Genomic DNA, 20256 nt, shown 5'->3' with positions numbered 1-20256 from the left:
ATAGCAAAGTAAAGCAAACACATTCACATGATAGGCCTTGGCCTAACAGCCACAAGAAGAAAAATGGAATGGAGATTGCATAGCTACATTCAAACAAATGTTTTTGGTTGTAAAAGTACTTCATTTTATAAAAGAAAAATAACAAAAAAAAAAAATCAAACCCCAGACAGAGCAGGGGGAGGAGCCGTGTGTAAGAGGATTCTTCATATGTTTGATTTGCTTGTGTGTGGACTGCTCCGGGACGCCTAGGGGGGTTCATCACACAGAGAAAGGGTTATATTATTTTTAGACACTCAAATTGTATCTTTCTTTATCCAGTCCTGAGAGACACAGTCTAGTTAAGAGAGGGTGATCGAAGAAGCGTTTACAAGGCTGAACCAGGACGGAGTGATACCGAACAGCCCATGGACTCGGTAGTGAACTCATTCTGACCTGCGGCCGACTGTATCGGATTGTACTGGTTTGTTGGCGGACACAGGAAAAGAATTTGGCATACTCTTCTCTCACCTGTAGGGGGAAGCAGAACACCATTAACAAATGCCATTGACACAAGAAATATCAATACCCCCCCCCCCCACACACACACCAACACCTTGTCCTACCTGCTTTGACAGCAGACAGTTCAGGAGGAAGATCAGCGCCCCCTGTAGGCCGTTGAGGATGGTGAATATGTATGCAGCCGCCAGGGCCCCCTCATTTAACAGGAAGACCCCAGAGAGCCACATCAGGCCCAGCACACACAGCTGAGCTATAGCCCCGACAGTAAAGGCTCTGTCGAGAGAGAGAGAGAGAGAGAGAGAGAGAGAGAGAGAGAGAGAGAGAACAAACAAACAGACATTGTAAGGGGAGTGAGAGATAAGATAGAAAGAGAATAAGGACATTACCCCAGATAGACGATCAAACCAGTTATAAAACAGGATAGAAAGACCCCATCCAGAGCTTGCTCCCTCCCTCCCCCCCTCTCTCTCTCTCTCTCTCCCTCCCTCCATCAGTGGACTGACAAATAACACAGGCTAGGGACACACAATGCACTCTGCACATTGTAGAAGAGCATGAGAAACAAAGAGCTGTATTGTTACACACACGCACAATTAGATAAATGAATCCATGTGGAGGCTGACCGTATTTTGTGCAGGTGGGTGAGGTCAACTTTGAGGCTGGAGAACTTCTGGGCCAGCTTCCACATGGTGATGCTGAAGAAGAACACGTTGAGGCCAATGACGACACACACCGGCGCGAAGAAGCTCCAGATGAGGCCCTGCTCCGTCGACAGCCAGCAGCTATGGGAGGGACACACACACACACACACGTTCACATAGAAACACAAACACACACACACGGCCACACAAACAAATTCCATAAAGTCATGGACTTGCCTAAAGAGCAGGATATCACACACACGCACGGGTGTGTTTACAAAGTTACGCAAGAGTGCATGGGAACAGTCACTTAGACGGAAAGCACGGAGCTCCCCTTGTTTGTCTTGCTTAGATGGTCACTTACTGTCAGTGGTGCACACAGACACGCACACACACACACACACACACACACACACACACACACACACACACACACACACACACACACACACACACCTACCCACAAACACCCACATTCACACACACACAGACCCACATGCAAGAACATATAGAAAAACACTCACACAAACAAACATGAACATACACACACATACACAGACTGTTACGACTGGCTCGGAAGCCGCAACAAAGTGTGGAGACAGACCACAGAGTTTAAATCCCAAAATAAAGTTTTACTTTCATAAATAACTGTACATGTTAGACGTCTTGACAGTAGCACATGTTGTCACGAGAAAGTAAGCCCCCTTCTGAGGCCCCGTTTACACGAGGACGCTTGCGGGTAAAAACGACAAAATATTTTATCGGAAGTGCCTTTCGTTTAGACGGTGACGGCATTTTTAGGGCTTCTGAAACCACCCTTCAGAGTGGAAAACTTGAATACGCTCAGCCGTAGCGTTTCCATCTACACTGCCAAGACGCAAAACTCTTCTCAGATCTGCTCACGTCGCGTACGCGTTTACATCACATATAGCGCCAGTACAGGGAAATAAACATGTTGTATTATTTCCATGCGTCGGACCGTCAAGCTGCTCTGGCAGCTCTAATAAACTCACAGGAGTCTTTCCACGAAATGTACAGGATATGTACAGATAGTAATACTGAACAGAGAAGGATCTGTAATTATGTTTCGGTTTTCGCGGCGCAGATAAGGGAAGAAGGAAGATTCTACACATACGCTCAGACATGGTGGTGTTGTGTGATGGTGTATCACAGCACCACCTAGCCACCTGACATGCATACCTAATGCGTCTTCTGTTCAGACCGTCATCATGTAAACGTAGCTTGACGCTGAAGGCATGGCTTTTAAGCACACCTTCGCAGGTGTGCACAATTTACTTGATTGTGCCCGTGCACCACCCAAAGACCATTGCACTGCCACCGCAAGGCCAGTTGGGGTCTTGAGGGGCGTAACACAGACAAACACACGCACAAAGATAAACCCACACAAGCACACACACACACACACACACACACACACACACACACACACACACACACACACACACACACACACACAGATAAACACACCCACAGACCACCCGACACACACACACACACACATACACACACGCCTACATGCAGGAACATACATACAAACACAAACCTTACATACTATTGGTCAGTTCCGTATCCCGTGGGTCTGCTGATGACCGAGATGATGATGATGACGAGGGGCGTCCCGTAGCCCACGGTGTATAGGTAGCGCGGTCGGATGGTGGTGTTGAACACCAGCACCAACATGCGGTACAGGTGCACGCCCTCCAGCAGCATCCAGCTGAACGCCGCCAGGAAGAAGAAGTGGAGCAGGCCGGCCACCAACCGACATCCAACCTGGGGTGAAAGCAACGCGTCAGAGGAGAGTCTAAACCCATACAGTAGCTGTAGCGACAGCTCTCCAATAAAGGCCGCTACGAGGCTTACGTGGGCTCCATGCAGTTACGCGTCGTTCAAAACAAACCCAAGTCCAGAGGTGAGTATCGGTTGAAAGTATACTTTAAGCAAGGCAAGGCAAGGCAACTTTATTTATATAGTACTTTTAATACACAAGGCAGAATCAAAGTGCTTCACATAGAAACATTGTCATACAATAAAATAAGTAAAAGAAAAAAAGAGTAAAATAGATAAATAAAGGCAAAGTTAAAAAAGCATTTTAGAAAGTGCAATGTGGAATCTAAAAAAGCGCATTATATAAGATGAGATCAACAGTCTCTCTGGTACCCACGTCGGGACTCCAACCCGAGCTAAAGGAACTTGGTCCTTTCTCTGGGACTCCAACTCAGAGTCTAACCCAGACAGAACTTGGGTCTCAAACCCTTATCCTTTCAACAGTCTCTCTGGTATCAGATCATGTATCTCTCTGGTAAAAATAGAAAATAAAGGCAAAGTTGAAAAAGCATTTTAGTAATAAAAAAGAAAATAAAGGCATTTTAGAAAGTGCAATGTATTTAAGATTTAGCAGAAAGCTAAAGCAAACCTTAAAGTCTACAGTCTTGTATTAAAAGTGGTCAGAGTTGGGGCAAGTCTTAAATCCTCAGGGAGTTTATTCCAGCTATTTGTTGCATAGTAACTAAATCCTACTTTCCCATATTTCGTGTTTACTCTGGGGATAATTAACAGATTGGTCTCAGATCTTGGTGGTCTAGAAGGCTTATGTAGTGGAAGCATATTAGTTAAATATTTTGGCCCTTAACCATGTAGGGCTTTAAAAGTTAGCAACATGACTTTAAAATCAATTTTCTGACCTACAGGAAGCCAATGTACCGATTTTAGAATTGGTGTTATATGTTTTTTGGTCTTTCTTAGATATTTGTTGGTCTTTGTTAGAACTATAGCAGCAGCATTCTGAACAAGCTGTAGTTTCCTTAGAGGTTTTTTTTGGGAGACCTGTAAGGAGACCATTGCAGTTTACTGAAAAGATAGACTAAAAACTGATGAATGGAAACTTGATGGTCATTAAATCAAATAAATCAAATATAATGCACGAAGATGTTAACAACGAAGACGGCGACAGTAAACAGAAAATACCAGGAGCGCCATTAAGCCCCTTCGTCCATAACTCCCCGCCGATCCCGGTGCCCAGGTAGATTAAACCCCACCCATGTGTCAATCAAACGGAAGTGACATGAACCAAAAACAGACTGAGCAACCTATCAAAATAAACCAATAAACAAAACAGACTGAATAAATACATTTTGGCCCCTACAGTATGTACTCAGTCTCTAAGTGTGGGTGGTTATGTCCTGTATGTGTACTGGGTTGAAACATGCAGCCCTATGACTTCAAAAGGAACTTCCTGGTGGAGGAGAGTGAATGACCAAGGAAGGATTAACACGACCACGGGCCCTGGACACAAACCAGCCATGGACCCCTACCAACACGCAAATATACGCTCTAGCACACCGAATTTGGTCACATATTATAACTCATGCAATCCACATTCACACACATTATAATGCATTGCGCAGCTGCATTACCGTCACCTTGTTCTTGTTTTTTGTAAAAAAAATGTTGAGATGGACGGTATTTGTTGTACCAGGGCAGTACTTTAGTGTCTTATTCTTTCTTTTACGCTATGCCGACCCGCTTAGCACACATTTCTCCATTTTCACTGTGAAATTGACCGTTGACCAAGCATTACGACATTGACGTCACGTCACCTTTTTTTTTTTTTTTAAATGTGAAATCCTTTCATGACCAAAATCTTGGCCATTTCAATTTTTTTAAATGATATATATATATATATCTCAAGGCCAACCCCATTGGCCTGGGCCCTGGAAATGTGCCCACTTTGCCCATGCGGTAATCTGTCATTGTGAAAGACGATCTATCCGTCATTTTATTTTCCCAATAAAGGTGCACACCTGGGGTTGGGTCTTTGAGACGCCTGCGAGGAAGACGAGGTCGGCCAGGAAGAGGCAGATGCAGAGGTGGAGGTTGATGGTGTTGCGGGTGCCCTTGATGGAGCGGCAGAACATGAAGGTGAGGATGCACAGGACCAGACATAGCAGGGAGACGACCAGGCACAGCTTGGTCAGCAGCATGAGGCCAAAGGTGTGCTGAGAGGGGAAGAGATCAGAGCCCATTAGACCAGATTAGATTAGACTAGACCCAATAAAATGAGATTGCATCAGATTGGATCCATTCGGATTAGCTCAGATTATAAAACCCTAGATTGGATTGGATTAGATTAGACAAAACTAGACTAGAACATAGAACATAGACTAAATTATATTAGATTAAACTAGACTAGAGGAAATAAGATTTGATTAAATTAGACAAAACTAGGATAGACCATAGACAAGACTAGATACTGTTAGATTAAACTAGACAAGAGTATGCTAGATTAGATTAGACTAGATTAAATCGTTGTGGGTGTGCGTGAGTGTGTTTGTGTGATTGTGATTGGTCGGTCCCGGGTTCCTCACGTTGACGGGGTAGAGGGCCATGAGCACGGCGAAGCTGCTGAGATGGGTGCAGCTGCAGACGGTGTGGGAGGCGTTGGAGGAGACCTGGGTGCAGCCGCGGGTGGACCAGGCCCCGCCCTCCTCCTCCTCCTTCCCCTGCAGCCCGCCTCCCGCAGCCTTCCAGTAGGCACAGGTGTAGCTCACCTCAGCGGACTGCTTCATCTCCTGACAATGGCACACACACACACACACACATACACAAACTAACACATACACTAATTTGCCTCTGAACTTTTAAAAACCGGCCTTTGAATAAATACATGCATTTGAGGAGATGTCTTGGTTGGTGCCTACCTCCAGATGTCGTAGGGTGAGAATGACGGGCTGGTCTAGGTGCTGTGTGTCAGGGTTGGAGACCAACGCCGACACCACCTTGGAGAACAGCTGGTAGCTGGGCTTCCTGTCGTTCTTTTCGGGTAAGGTTATCTGCTCAAAGGAATGGTTCAGCATAGTCTCCAGGTTCTTATAACTCACCAGAGCAGCGAGGGCAAAACCTGCGGACGCAGGGTGAAGAGATATGAACTCAAGTCACAGCAGGAGTGGAGGCTTTTGGCTGAGATGAGAGACTGAACAGAGGAGAGAGGAAGGGAGAGGAGAGGAAGAGAGGAGGAGAGAAAAGAGACAGAACAGAGTGTTAGCCGAGTCGTTTTTGTCTACCAGGGTAGTTTCTGTTCCCGATGGCCGTGCTCCAGTCCGCCTCCAGGCTGGCGTTGGTGTTGGTCAGGCGCACCGGCCCGCTCGGGGGAGTCGTCTTCTTCCACACCGTGATCTTCGTCTCTACAAACAAACAAATAGGACTCGTTGCTAAAGGACATACGCAGTGGCATGGCTCTGCACATCACATTGATTGAGTTTATTGTGAAGTGTCTCTCATTGAAGGGGAAGAGGATTAGGGGTTGTAAGCAATGATGAGGAGTACATAATCGTGGTGTCTGTGTGTGCGTGCAGTCACCTGTCTGGCTTGTGTTCAAGCTGGTTTGGTTCTCAGTGAGTTGGGGGCCGATGAGTTTGATGGAGTCCTCCACTGTGCTGAGCAGGCTGCTCACGGCCGCCACACTGTCGCCCGTATTGTTGCTGGACAGGACGTCCGCTGTCAGGTCGAAGAGGCTCTGCCATGTCGCAGCAGGACAGAGGGGACACGGGATTCAGGAGAGCAGCACCACTGTGTGTGTGTGTTCGTGTGTATGTGCGTATATGTTTATGTGTGTGTGCCTACCCATGCACTGCCTCTCTGTAGTTCTTACATTGAGGAGCACCGTGGGTCCAGTGGTCTTGTTCCCATACGGGTCCGGTCGGGCCAGCGCTAAACAGCTACTCTTCATTTGGGCCAAGATTTCTGCCAGACCTCCTTGGGGCTGGAGAGAACGAGAGACCCCCAGAGAGAAGGCTTTAGAAATACCCGCTTTAAAAATACTTCTAAAAATACTGTGCCAACAGAGTAATGACATAGTGATGCAGCTCTGGGTTGTGGCAAGACAACACTGAAAATGCACCCATACCACTTCAGTTAGCATGCAAATGCATTATGAGCACCCTCATAAAGCAAGCACGTTATAATCACCTGCGATGACGCTGCTACGGGACCCTCGAACTGGTCACATTTCAGCTCTAGAACAGAAAACACACGTGTCTAAAAGCAGAACATCCGGGACATGGCACCCACCTAAACACATGCCTGTGATCATGTGAGAGTGAGGTCATGAATTTATTTTAAAAATAAATGACCGACCTGACAACCCTGTTTCAACCGAGTTTTGTTATGAAACCGCAAAAAACAAAACTCAATAGAGTCTAAACAGAAGTCTTAACTTAAGTTTCCAACCGCAAGATTCAAGAGGTGTGTCTGGTGTGGAGTGTTTGGGCCCTATTTTAATGGTCTGAAACGCAAGTGATAAGCGCCAAGCGCAAGTAGCTTTGTGGGCGGTTCTATGGCGATGTCGCTAGTTTACCGGCGCAAAAATGACAAAAGAGTGAAAAAGAGTGAAAACTCTGAAAAGAGTTGGTCTGAAGTAGCCTAATTACCCGTAGGTGTGGTTTGGGCGTAACATGCAATAAACCAATGAGAGTGCCAGCTCCCATCCCCTTTAAGAGCGATGAGCGCATTTGAATCTGACGAGTTGATATTTTGACAGCGCGTCTGCAGTCTCCGATGAGACAGATGCACATGAATTTCAAACTTCAAATGGCTCAGTTTATGGTCAAATAATATGGCCTAATTCACACATGGAATAAGGTTTTCTTCCACAGCTTCAGAAATACTGTGTCCTCAAATAAATGTAATGATATACGCAATACATTGTAAACATTGTTTCTTATCAGTATTGTATGCATTATCGTTATTGACTTGTGTTCCTAATATGCATGTGTCCCCCCGTTGATTTACATTGCCATGGACTGTATTATGCGTTACGTGTTTAGTTTGCGTGTGTTTAAACAGATGGACGCACACACGCCGCCCGCATTCATTAATTATTTTACACATACACACACGCACACCCGCATTCATTCATTCTTTTTAACACTCACTCGCGGTAAAACAATGTTTTCTCAAGATCAAACTCTTCAATCCTAAAAGTTATGGGCATGTATACGATGTCTGTGTCAAGAAAATATGTGTTTGCTGTACGGTGTTTGCAGATGCATTGATTTAAAAGTACAACTTATTAACGCTGTATCAGCTGTTCTTTCCCAAATAATTTACCAAGAATGTGTGGCTAGGTAGATGAGAGAAGCAAAGTGTATGCGCGAGGTGCACAAGCAACATTTTGCATGCACCCTTAAAATAGCATCTGAACAACGCGCCACTGACTTTAAACCAGGTATTTCCTGGTTTGTGCCGCAAGTGGTTTCTGAAACTGCAAAATAGCACCAGGGAACGTTTGCGCCAGAACACGCCTCCTCCTTTCGCCGAACCGCCCCTTGGGGCGCAAGATCATTCCCTAATATACCGACGCGTGGCGCAGGAGGGAAAAGAACGCTCTGCGCCAGTTGCAAACTAGCAACGACACATGCGCCAGTGATTAAGTCAATTGCGCCGGATGTAAGATAGGGCCCTTTGCGCGCGTGTGTGTGTGTGTGTGTGTGTGTGTGTGTGTGTGTGTCCGTGTGTGTCCGTGTGTCCGTGTGTCCATTTCATCAAGCCAGCTTCTTTGTTAAGAAGAACTAATAACCAGGGAGATATCAGTGTGCAGATGGTAGTTCTGGGACTAAGAGACCGAAGAAACACCTCCTCAAACATTCACTTCAAACACTTCGAAACAAGTATACTGTCTTGATCTGATATCCATCTGAGCTATTGGTCAAAACACACACTCCATGAACAGTGTATTATGCACACATCATTACAACTATGTCTATAGCGACACTAAATGTTGTTGCACGAGACATATCAGCAAAGCTCTCAGCCCCAACTTTTTCTAAAAAAAATAATAAACCAAACATGTGGTTAATGTAGGTATTGCAACGTTTTCTACTGCAGCTATTTACTCCATGAAAATCATTCTGAACTAGAAAATTCCTCAAATATAATAATAATAAAACAAAAAAATCGCTTTAGTCTGGCCCACCTTCTCCCGCCACAGGCAACAATAGATGTTGCTATTGATAGCTAGAATTACAACTCAAGACAGAAGAGGCTGATAATGATATAATGTTCATACTGCTACTCTGTACAAAATGGTTTAAGGGCATTACCCGAACATGGAGTCCTTTCGTTGCCATAGTTAGTGAAGCCGGTTGGACACTCACACAAGAAGCTCCCTTTGGAATTTATACAAGTGCCGTTAATGCCACAAACGCCTTCATTTGGCTTTGCACCATCCTCACATTCGTCAATGTCTGGTAGGAAGAGGGTTGAAACACAGTGGAGAAAGACTAATTTTACTGGATATGGTTGAGAAACAGTTACAGTTGACAACAACATCCACACAAACAAATGTCTCACCAATGCACGTTTGACTCGTAGCATCCTGCTTCATATACCCTGAGTGACAGGTACAGGTGTAGTTTCCAATGGTGTTGTTGCAGTTGGCATTGAGACCACAGATGTTATTAGTGTCCAAGCACTCGTTGATGTCTGTCACACCATGGGGAGGGACCACACAAAAGGACATATAGGAATGTTATTGGCCCACACAAGATGGCAGTATATGCAAAACACACATAGGCAGACCTCCAGAGACTCTGGCTTGTAAGCACAGGGTCCTCAAGTTGGTCATTATTTGTCCTCACAAGATGCGAAAAAACACATCCTGCAACAAAGTGAACAGGAACGTACCCAAACACTGCCCGTCGTAGGTGAACTCGGGCCTATTTTTCGACTCCTTGTACCCGGGCATACACTTGCAGCAGAAACTCCCCAGAGTGTTGATGCACATGGCGTGGTTTCCACATATACCGACATTCTGTTCACACTCGTCTTCTTCTGTCACTGTGCACACATATTGAGTCATTAGGTTGGAGGTACTTTTCAAAATCATGACATCAATGGGCAGGTATCTTTCTAATGGATGCCTTCAGGGATATTGGGGATCAAACCCAGAGAATTGACATTACATTTTACATTTAGCAGACATTTATTTCCAAAGCAACTTACAACCATTCATACACACAGTCACACACCGATGGAGGAGTCATCCACACAAGGCGAGCTGTTAGGGTTAGGTGTAGACACATGTGTCTAAAAGCAGAACATCTTGGACATGATACCAACCTAAACACATGCCTGTGATCATGTGAGAGTGAGGTAAACCGCAAGATTCAAGAGCGCGAGTGTGTGGTCAAATCTTTGAGTAATCCAGTGAATACCAGTGAGCAGATGGATCCACCGAATGCCCAGCTGGCGCAATTTCGCAACCAAAAACAGTGGTTCCCATCGATATATTACTCATAGACAACTGTTCGATTTAAACGGCAAAGATAGAGACATGTTAGAAGTCAACAACAACATAATTTATTGCAGCAATTTAAAATTCTAAAAATACATGCGCAGCCGAAATGTACCGATCAAACGCCACGTCACAAGGCATATAATAAAATCAAATGATTCCATTGCTCTTGTGTGGGAGGTCGCTTTCGAGCTGCACTTGCTGTCTCCCTCTGATTTTAATTTAACCATCGTGGTTAAAATGTCCTCATATTGGCGTTTTTTGTTGCAATTGTTTGCATTAAGCACTGTAGGCGCTTCGGTGAGGCTGTGATGTAGTTCACTATTTATTGGACCGTGTATAGACAGTGACGAACATCCCTGACCATAGTTAATCGCGTTTGTAGTCTACACTCAGACGTGAACTCATTATTGCATGCGGGTGTCTTCATTCATAAAAAAATTAAAACATTCGGGAGTTTGCAATAATACAAATTATTCTAAAGAGGTCTAGACTCCGTGCGCAGCCCCGCCTTCTCCAGTGAACCAAAAAAAGCCATGACCACGGGCCCTGGACACAAACCAGCCATGGACCCCTACCAACACGCAAATACACGCTCTACCACACCGAATTTGGTCGCATATTATAACTCATGCAATCCACAATCACACACATTATAGTGCAGCGCGCAGCCAGGAGAGAGAGAGAGAGAGAGAGAGAGAGAGAGAGAGAGAGAGAGAGAGAGAGAGAGAGAGAGAGAGAGAGAGAGAGAGAGAGAGAGAGAGAGAGAGAGAGAGAGAGAGAGAGAGAGAGAGAGAGAGAGAGAGAGAGAATAGTGCCAGCTGCTCATCTTAACGGCAGAACATGGAATCTGTCAGGTTAATTTCATGACTTTAAAAGCACATACTGACTTCCTTTAACAAATTAACGAGTCAAAATGTTGAGATGGACGGTATTTGTTGTACCAGGGCAGTACTTTAGTGTCTTTTTCTTTCTTTTACGCTATGCCAACCCGCTTAGCTCACGTTTCTCCATTTTCACTGTGAAATCGACCGTTGACCAAGCACTACGACATTAACTTTCCGTCACGTAATTCTTTTTTTTTATAAATGTGATGTATTTATTTTGCAAATCAAAAACATTTAAATCCTTTTATGACCAAAGAATGAATTTTGAATTTCTTTAAATAAAAAAATAATACATATATATATATATCAAGGGCCCCCCCATTGGCCAGGGCCCTGGACATGTGCCCACTTTGCCCATGCGGTAATCCGTCATTGGCTATAACCTACATCATCCTGCCCAACAATATGGGCAGGATCTAGACCAAGCTCTCCTAATCGGGTCAGCAATAGCCGTGTGTCAATGCCTAGACTCTGCGTTTCAATGATAATGAATGAATGGAACGTTGCATTTTTAATGTTTACAAATATTCTAGACTAGAGAGTGCACGCCAATCAATGAAATCGGAATCTGATACAGTCGGCTCTCTTTGCTGCGCAAAGCATGTTTCAGAAATCAGCACATTAAGATAAATGTAGTCACACAAGATATTTTTGATTTTTGTATTATGGAATTATTTCAGGGGGGAAAATGCCGTGAAAAATGTACACACAGGGCATTCAGGATTAGGACTGATATCGGCCTAGGCCTAATCAATTGCGTTTTAATATCTTTAGCATTCATATTATTGCAGTCTATTCTTTTCATAGGCTATTCTGCTGTTGACCTTGATGGGGAGATATTTTAACTCTTTTCAACCCCATTTTCTGGCGACATTTCTGCATCTCCCTCTCCTACGGAGCCCATTTCAGCACCGTGTCAGTAGACAGTTACAATCCTACAAACGTTCTGAGTGCAGTGAACGCGTGTTCATGTTAAGAGGAGTTTCCCTAACCCTAACCCTTTACAACACTATTTACATGGTTTGGAGTCAACATATAAGATCGATCGGGCGGCGAATTGCATTGCGTATCCGACATGCCGACGGAGAACTTCGAATGCTCGAGGGGTCTACATAGTTACGGAGTCGGATTATGGATTAGGGAGTAGGGGTAGTATACTTTGGCCTTAAATGTTGTTGTACGAGACCAGATACCAGCAAAACTCTCAGCCCCAACTCAAGCCCCAAGTCAATGTAGTCAATTGCATTGTTTTCTACTGCAGCTATTTACTCCATGAAATATTTCTGAACTAGAAAATTCCTCAAGAACAAAACGACTCAATCCATCCAGGAAGTTTTCCACTATAAATCACTTTAGTCTGGTCCACTTTCTCCCTGCCACTGTGGAAAGATCTCAGGCAACAATAGCTTTTGCTATTGATAGCTAGAACTACAACTCAAGACAGAAGAGGCTGTTATTGATAAATGTTCATACTGCTACTTTTCACAAAATGGTGTAGGTGCATTACCCGAACATGGAGTCCTTTCGTTGCCATAGTTAGTGAAGCCGGTTGGACACTCACACCAGAAGCTCCCGTTGGTATTTCTACAAGTGCCGTTAATGCCACAAACACCTTCATTTGGCTTTGCACCATCCTCACATTCGTCAATGTCTAGTGGGAAGTTGAGAGGTTGAAACGCAGTGGAGGAAGACTCATTATACTGGATATGGTTGAGAAACATTTACAGTTGTGACAGAAAAAAACAGAAACAACTTCCACACAAACAAATGTCTCACCAATGCAGGTGCGACTTATAGAATTCTGCTTCGTATACCCTGAGCGACAGGTACAGGTGTAGCTTCCAATGGTGTTGTTGCAGTAGGCATTGGAACCGCAGATGTTGTCCCTGGAGCACTCATTGTTGTCTTTCACACCATGGGGAGGGACCACACACAAGGACATAGAGGAATGTTATTGGCCCACACAAGATGGCAGTATAGAGTGACTTAGTCATGCCCTTTCCGGTAGAGCCCATGGGACCTATGAGATCGTAAAATATGAATGGGTTTCAATGGAGAGAAAGTTTTCTGGTCCCAGTCTTGATATGCCCCGGATTACACATATGTTGTTTGTGGATTTAAATGATCATTTTTAATTTCAAGAATTTGACCATTTATTGGGTAATTGTTCAATTAAAGGCTGTAGAGAAAATACAATGAAAAAGACTACATGTCTCGTATGTGACGTCACGCTCCCTGCGACTGGCGTGGACAAGGCCGACAATCTCCCCATCGGCGTTGGGGAGTTCCAAGTGTGGGTGGTGACGTCTATCTTTCGCGTCAAGAGAAGCTACGAGCTGTAGTTCACAAAGCGGCCTCACACTAAACCTGACATTATCAAACTTCTTCGCGAAATTTTTTAGTTTTCTTTGCATGAAAAATGTTTTTCAATCATTTAAATCCACAAACAACATATGTGTAATCCAAGGCATATTAAGAAAAATGTATTATTAATTCAATGGAGAGTAAGTAATTATTTTCCGGTCCCAGTCTTAATATGCCCTGTATTAAACATGTTGTTTGTGGATTTACATGATAAATTTTCACGTCAAGAGTTTGACCATTTAGCTGTAGAGAAAACATAATAGGCGTGTTTCCGATCAAGCATGCGTTGCGTTGCCTCGCATAACATAATGCATTCTGGGATAAAATCGTCGGAAATGTGATAACTTCCCTATGCGACATGTCACATCAGCCCGCGGCATTGGCCGGTGTTGTGCCAATTTCTGCGGTGCCATGCCGTAAATTTCAACACGTCATTGTTCCGACATTTCAATGTTCCAAAATATTTCCCATTAGATCGACATACCACTATGCCGACGGTTCTATGTTACACAAACGGAACGCATTGGTCCGAAGTGATTCGACAGACTCTGATACTGTATTATAACTTCTTTTTTGGAGATTACAGGGGTACATTATGTGTATTTTAAACCAATACTACATTGCGGATCAATAGTGTTGTCATGAACATGCGCAGAATCACTAGCGAACAAGGAGATGTGATGTGAGTTGATTTGGCTGTTTCTATGTTGGCCACTAGAGAGCTCTACAGCCTCTCGTATGTGTAGTTCAAAGGTTTTGGACCTTTAGAGTCACGTGTTATGTCGTGCAGTACGTTGAGATGCAATGTCCACGTATGACTTTGAGCCGAATATTAAACAGTCAACTCAGTAGCATGATTCCGTGACTTAATGAACAACTAGTAAGGATTCATGACAGATACATTATAACTTACAATTATAAACATCAACTGATCAATTCTCGCTCATGTTCAGTCATCGCAAGCAGTTCTAATAACTGCTTCATCTGATTCAGAAAAAAAGCGCAAAGAGGTCCCCCCCGGCATCCATACTTGTAGTTGTTATCAAGTCTAGTCTCAAACTGTTTTTCCGGTTTTACGTCATAGCCTCCGAACTCCTTAACGCTCTTATTTCAGAAGAAGGGAAGGTTTACGTGAAAACATGTAAGAGCTTCCGAACCTCAGAGCGTTTTGAAGGCGGCAGGGAGCCAGTCGCTCCCTGCGACTGGCGTAATATATCCCCATCGGCATAACTGAAACTCTCCACATGCCCCGACTTATAATGGTTTTCACCTCTTTCAATGCTGTTATCCTCCCCTCGGAAAAAAGCGGTGAAGTGGAGCAGAGAGATTGTCATGTCTGTACCAGAGTTCCAAGTACGGATTGTTACGTATATCATTTGCGTCGAGAGCACCAAAGAGCTGTAGTTCACAAAGCGGCCTCACACAAAACCTAACCTTATCAATCTTCTTTGCGATAAATTGTCGTTATCTTGGCATGAAAAGTACCTTTAAGAACCACAAACAACTCATGTGAAATTCATGGCACAATTCAAACGGGACCAGAAAACAATTTTCTTGTCGCCATTGACATACATGCATCAGAAATTCATTATGAGGACCCATGTAGCCTACCGGAAATAGAAATACGCAACCCAGTCTCACGGAAATACGTGACACTGTCACGTCATTTAATCTATTCATTCGTGATCTGGGACACGTAATTTTTTTATTGTGCCCAAAGCACAAATTTCAAACTTGTTCTAAAAAGAAGAGATGAAGCAGCTACCTTTTTTTTTCCGTCGCGGTTTGCTTACAGAGCAGCGCACCTGCATTAAATTTATCTGTGAATTGTCACAATTTTTCAGAATCAAAGGTGAAATTAGAAACGGGTGGCCAAAAGCTGTCATATTGTTAGAAATTTGTACTTTTTGGCACGAAAAAATTAAAATTACGTGTCCCAGATCACGAATGAATAGATTAAATGACTTGACAGTGTCACGTATTTCCGTGAGACTGGGTTGAAATGCGGGACTACGCCACTCTATACACACACACATACCTCCGGAGAATCGGGCTTGTAAGCACTGGGTCCTCGCAATGGTCATAATTTGTTCTCACAAGAATGTACCCAAACAGGAACAGGAACGTACCCAAACACGGTTCGTTGATGTTCAACCAGTTGAACCCAGGCAGACACTTGCAGCAGAAACCCATCAGACTGGTGAAGCACTTTGCGTGGTGTCCACATATACCGAATGTGTTCTGTTCACACTCTTCTTTTGTCACTGTGCACACATATTGATTCATTAAGTTGGAGGTACTTTTCAGAATCATGACATCAATGGGCAGAGTAGACATTTATTTCCAAAGCGACTTACAACCATTCATAAACACATTCACACAGATGGAGGAGTCATCCACACAAGGCAAGCTGTTAGGGTTAGGTGTAAATCCCAGAACTATTTAGCTGGGAGTCGCACACCTATGCTACCCATTTAAAACAACAGAGGAGGATGACATAGTTACCGGGGGCATCAACTACTCGGCAGAAAGAATAGGAACCCTTGAGCATAAACAGTAACTCTGTGGAGGAGAGAGGGAGAGAGAGAGTTAATTTCAAAAACGTTCTGCTTCTATTCTATAAGTCAGGCAGCCATGACCCAAGCCAAAGAAACAATCTTCAGTGGTCTGACATTTGAGTTGGAGTCTCATTCTTTTACAAAAAAAAAAGGATGTTATTTACAGTCTAGAAACATCCATGCACCACTTCCCCCATCTCCCGTTTATCTTATCCCTCTGCAGGAAGCACACAACCTGCAGAGGGATGTTGTGTTATTTCTTTCTTTTTTGTGTCATTTGTCACCAGATTGTGTTCCTACTCAATGTCTTCCATATTTCCACTTGAATCATAAATACTGTTTGTACTCCATCCCAGCGTATTCTAGAACCCTCTCATGCATACCGCTGTCTACATTCACTGATAATACTGTTGCAGCTCAACAATACACTGAGTGAGTGGGCAGCAGACGCTGTATTTAACTGTGAGTCAGATTGGCTGTGATCACAACTCAATGGGCTACAGTGGGGTCTTGTTGCGGTGGGGCAGGGGTTTGTAGACGACCAGAGAAAACATCCATGGCTTTTACAGCGCTTGGCTGAGAGCTTTAATGTCTGGCCGTGTCGGTCAGCATTGCTCTCTCATAATCCCTGGCTGGTAACGCTTCATATTAAGGTCCTTGTATTAAGCCTTTGTTAATAGGTAATAAGACACTTATTATGTGCTTATCAACATTAATTAGTGTTAATAAGTGTTAATAATAACATAATAAACATGTTTATTGTGAGATTATACGACTTTTATAAGCATGTATAAGAAACTATTTATTGATTGCTTAATAACATTAATAATAGTCTTATGAGTTTCTTAGTTGTTAATAAAAGCATTACAAACCCATTCATTGAGTCTTACTAACTTACCTATTATGTCATTGTTAAGCCTTTACTAAGCATTTTTTATGCTTATTAAGGTTAATAAATCCTTTATTAAACTGCTAACTAAGCATTTTGCAGGTACGGGATCTAAAGCGGGAACAATGCTTATAAAGGTTAATAAGTTTGCACTTGTCGAGCGAGTTTGATCTGTTTTGCGCCTCATATAATAAATCCTTAAAAGGCTTTTATTTTGAAGGTAATTTTAAACAGGAAGTTCTGTTTATGCAAGTGGATGATGGCGTGACACATATGCTTGATGAGGTGTTTAACAACTATAAGAAACTCATAAGACCATTATTAATGTTATTAAGCAATCATTAAATAGTTAACAAGTTTCTTATAAGTGCTTCTAAAAGTTTTAGAAGCACTTGCCCCAACAAGTTTGTGCGGCGTGCTTGTTGTTTTGTTTCCGGTGTAGCTAGATCCGGTATGGTGTTGTCATTTTTCTAACGTGACTAGTTGTTGCTAGACAGCAGGTGAAAAAACTACAACGTTTGCCAAGCCAAAAGAGCGTTAATCGCGCGATAAAAAAATTAACGCTGTTAAAATTGGTTTGCGTTTACGCCGTTAACGTGTTAAACTGAAAGCACTAGTTATTATTAACACTTTTTGATAGTCTTATTAACACAAATTAATGTTAATAAGCATATATTAAGGTCTTATTAGATATTAACAAAGGCTTATTACAAGGACCTTAATATAAAGCTACCCACTGGCTCTCTCAATCTCTACGTCTACCCCGTCTCTAGGAGATCAGGACAGATTCGATGGCGATTGTGTGTGAGTTCTTGATTTCAAAACAGCCCTTATCTCAACCAGACCCCAAATACATAGAGGTGAACTGGACCAGAGTATATCGTGTATTTATTTTGTCATATTTGATTCATTTAAATATTGGATGCTAAATCATTTTGTAAACATTTTAGGAGCTGTAGATTTTTGAAACTCTGAATTTCCTCATTGCATTATAATTCAATGTATAATCGATATCTTTCCTTGCACATTGTCAAGCAAAGTGTTGTATTTTGGTACTGATAAAGAGTAACTTATTTTTAGGACACGCCGGCCAGCGAAATATTTGATTTAATATTAGAGCATGATCATGGGAAAGTACAGGCAGCAAAGTTACAAAAGATACATTCAGTGAGACAATGGGTGAACAAGATTCTTATTGGGAAACGTTTGCATTGCAGATAGGGAATACACAGGTAACAAAGGTAAGAAGGAATGACCATAGTGGAGAGATTAGGATTGGCGGGAGAGGCCAAGTTAACCGCAATGCACTATGGGATAAATTGACATGTCTGCAAGTCAGCAAGCAAGGCTGCAAGAAGTTTAAAGGAATCTACGTAACAAAGAAGTCAGTCGATCGGGCTAGTGGCTCCAATGCAAATGCAAATGTGAACTATATTAACCTCTCTCAGTTAGAGAGAGGAAGGGATGCAGGGAGAATGTATGCAATTCCTTTTAATGTTAATAGTAATTATATAAACAAGGTTAATATAATTTGTATATAATTGTATATTATAGTTATGATTGACATTTCCACGACAGGTACGTTCAGCCGAACGCTTCAAATCAGGTAGTGAAATACCCTCTACCCCCTATAACTTGCTCATACACAAGTGTGTATGCGTGTCGCTCACTCCCTCTCTCTCACCCTAATACACACACACACACACACACACACACACACACACACACACACCTAGACTCACCCAGTATTAGGAGGAGGATTTTCCCCGCCATTTTTAATTCTAAATAGTTGTGAATGAACTGAAGTTGTATTGTATTCCGTCTGTTACCGAACAGAATAGGCCCGTTGTCTTCAGTTCATCCGTAGTCAGACAACCCAGTAAAATCCAATCAACCGGTCGTAGAGCAAGTCAATAGAAAGATTGGATCTCCTTCAGAAAGTTCCTTTAAAAGGGAGATATCGTGTTAAAATGCATCTGCAAGACGATGGAGAAAGAAAAAGGAATGAGTGTGAACGTGGACCATTATCAAAAAAGTGCCATTAGAATACCTGAATGATGCCGTGAACTAGATTTTTTTATCTAGAGTGTGAAAGACTGCCATAACTTATACTAATTCACAATATACTGTAGCGGGCTCGTGGGTGTGGGGTTTCCACGTCACCAAGTTGAAAATTAAACCACACAACACAGAGAGCAGTTCAAAGTCCAGGTAATTTGTTTAACAGGTTTTTATACAACCAGGGTGGGAAAAGAGTCATCTACCTCCGCTCTCCCATTTAACCCCAAGCACTCCTGCTTGATGATCCTCAGGCTTGCATCGTTAAAGCGAGGAAGTCCATGTAAGGCTTGGGGTGGAGGCAGCAGGTCGCCAGATATACCACTCCCCTCACTCCTCCCTGCCGTCTGCCACAATATTCACAACAAAAACTATTCTTACCTGTTCTTAAAGATAAACCCCTATCAAACTGAAAGTACAAATCGCTAAACTCGTAACATGACATGGAAATATTCTGGGCAGGTGCAGGCGTGACGAAATTCAGGTTGATGCTGTGAAAGCCCTTTTCCCAAAAGACCTGTTGTTATTTAGCAATGAACCCCTTATTATTGGGAAAAGGTTTGCCGGTAAAATCCTTCCTTCGCACTCAAAAGGCTGTTGAAACAGGCCTCTAAATTAAACATTAAACAGCGATTCTAGGCCGAAACATAAATGATCAAATTCATCTTATCTTTCCTCACGATCCGCTAGCTTTCCACCTGATGAGCAGGCCGTCAAAAAAACGTGTCTCTGCAAGCAACCTATGCTCCGCGTGGGGAACCTCTGCCTCTACTGTGGTCAGATGGGACACCTCCTGTCCAAGTTATCAGTAAAAGCCCGGGCTCACCAGTGAGGGAGGAGGTCCTGGTGAGCCACACATCCAAAACCTCCTCCAACCTACGCCTCATGTGCCAAGCCCGACTACTGTTGCCTCAGGGCTCCCAGACTCTCGCCACACTGATAGACTCTGGTTCAGATGTGAACATTATCAACCACGATCTAGCTCGACAGCTGGGGGTCAATCGAGTTCTCCTGCCCTGTCCAGTTCCCGTCAAGGCTTTGGACGGCCTCG

The 20256-nt window shown here is 43.3% G+C and overlaps 1 protein-coding gene across 1 annotated transcript; it reads right to left on the bottom strand.

Moving 5' to 3' along the window:
• Window positions 1-113: 113 nt before the first annotated feature.
• LOC307071120 (adhesion G protein-coupled receptor E5-like) lies at window positions 114-18920 on the bottom strand (the record flags this gene model as incomplete). Its single annotated transcript, XM_079730022.1, has 20 exons — window positions 114-245; window positions 433-507; window positions 603-771; window positions 1122-1280; window positions 2713-2930; window positions 4961-5155; window positions 5525-5728; window positions 5858-6057; window positions 6221-6340; window positions 6516-6672; window positions 6808-6918; window positions 7125-7171; window positions 9257-9400; window positions 9507-9638; window positions 9840-9992; window positions 12844-12987; window positions 13113-13241; window positions 15830-15964; window positions 16206-16262; window positions 18890-18920. 20 exons carry the CDS (start codon window positions 18918-18920, stop codon window positions 204-206), a joined length of 2622 nt encoding a protein of 873 aa, XP_079586148.1. The 3' UTR covers window positions 114-203.
• Window positions 18921-20256: the final 1336 nt, after the last annotated feature.

Source organism: Pollachius pollachius (genome assembly GCF_949987615.1).
Source record: "Pollachius pollachius genome assembly, chromosome: 2".
Classification (NCBI taxonomy): domain Eukaryota; kingdom Metazoa; phylum Chordata; class Actinopteri; order Gadiformes; family Gadidae; genus Pollachius; species Pollachius pollachius.
The sequence above is the reverse complement of the archived record's forward strand: the minus strand, read 5'-3'. Positions and strand labels throughout refer to the sequence as shown.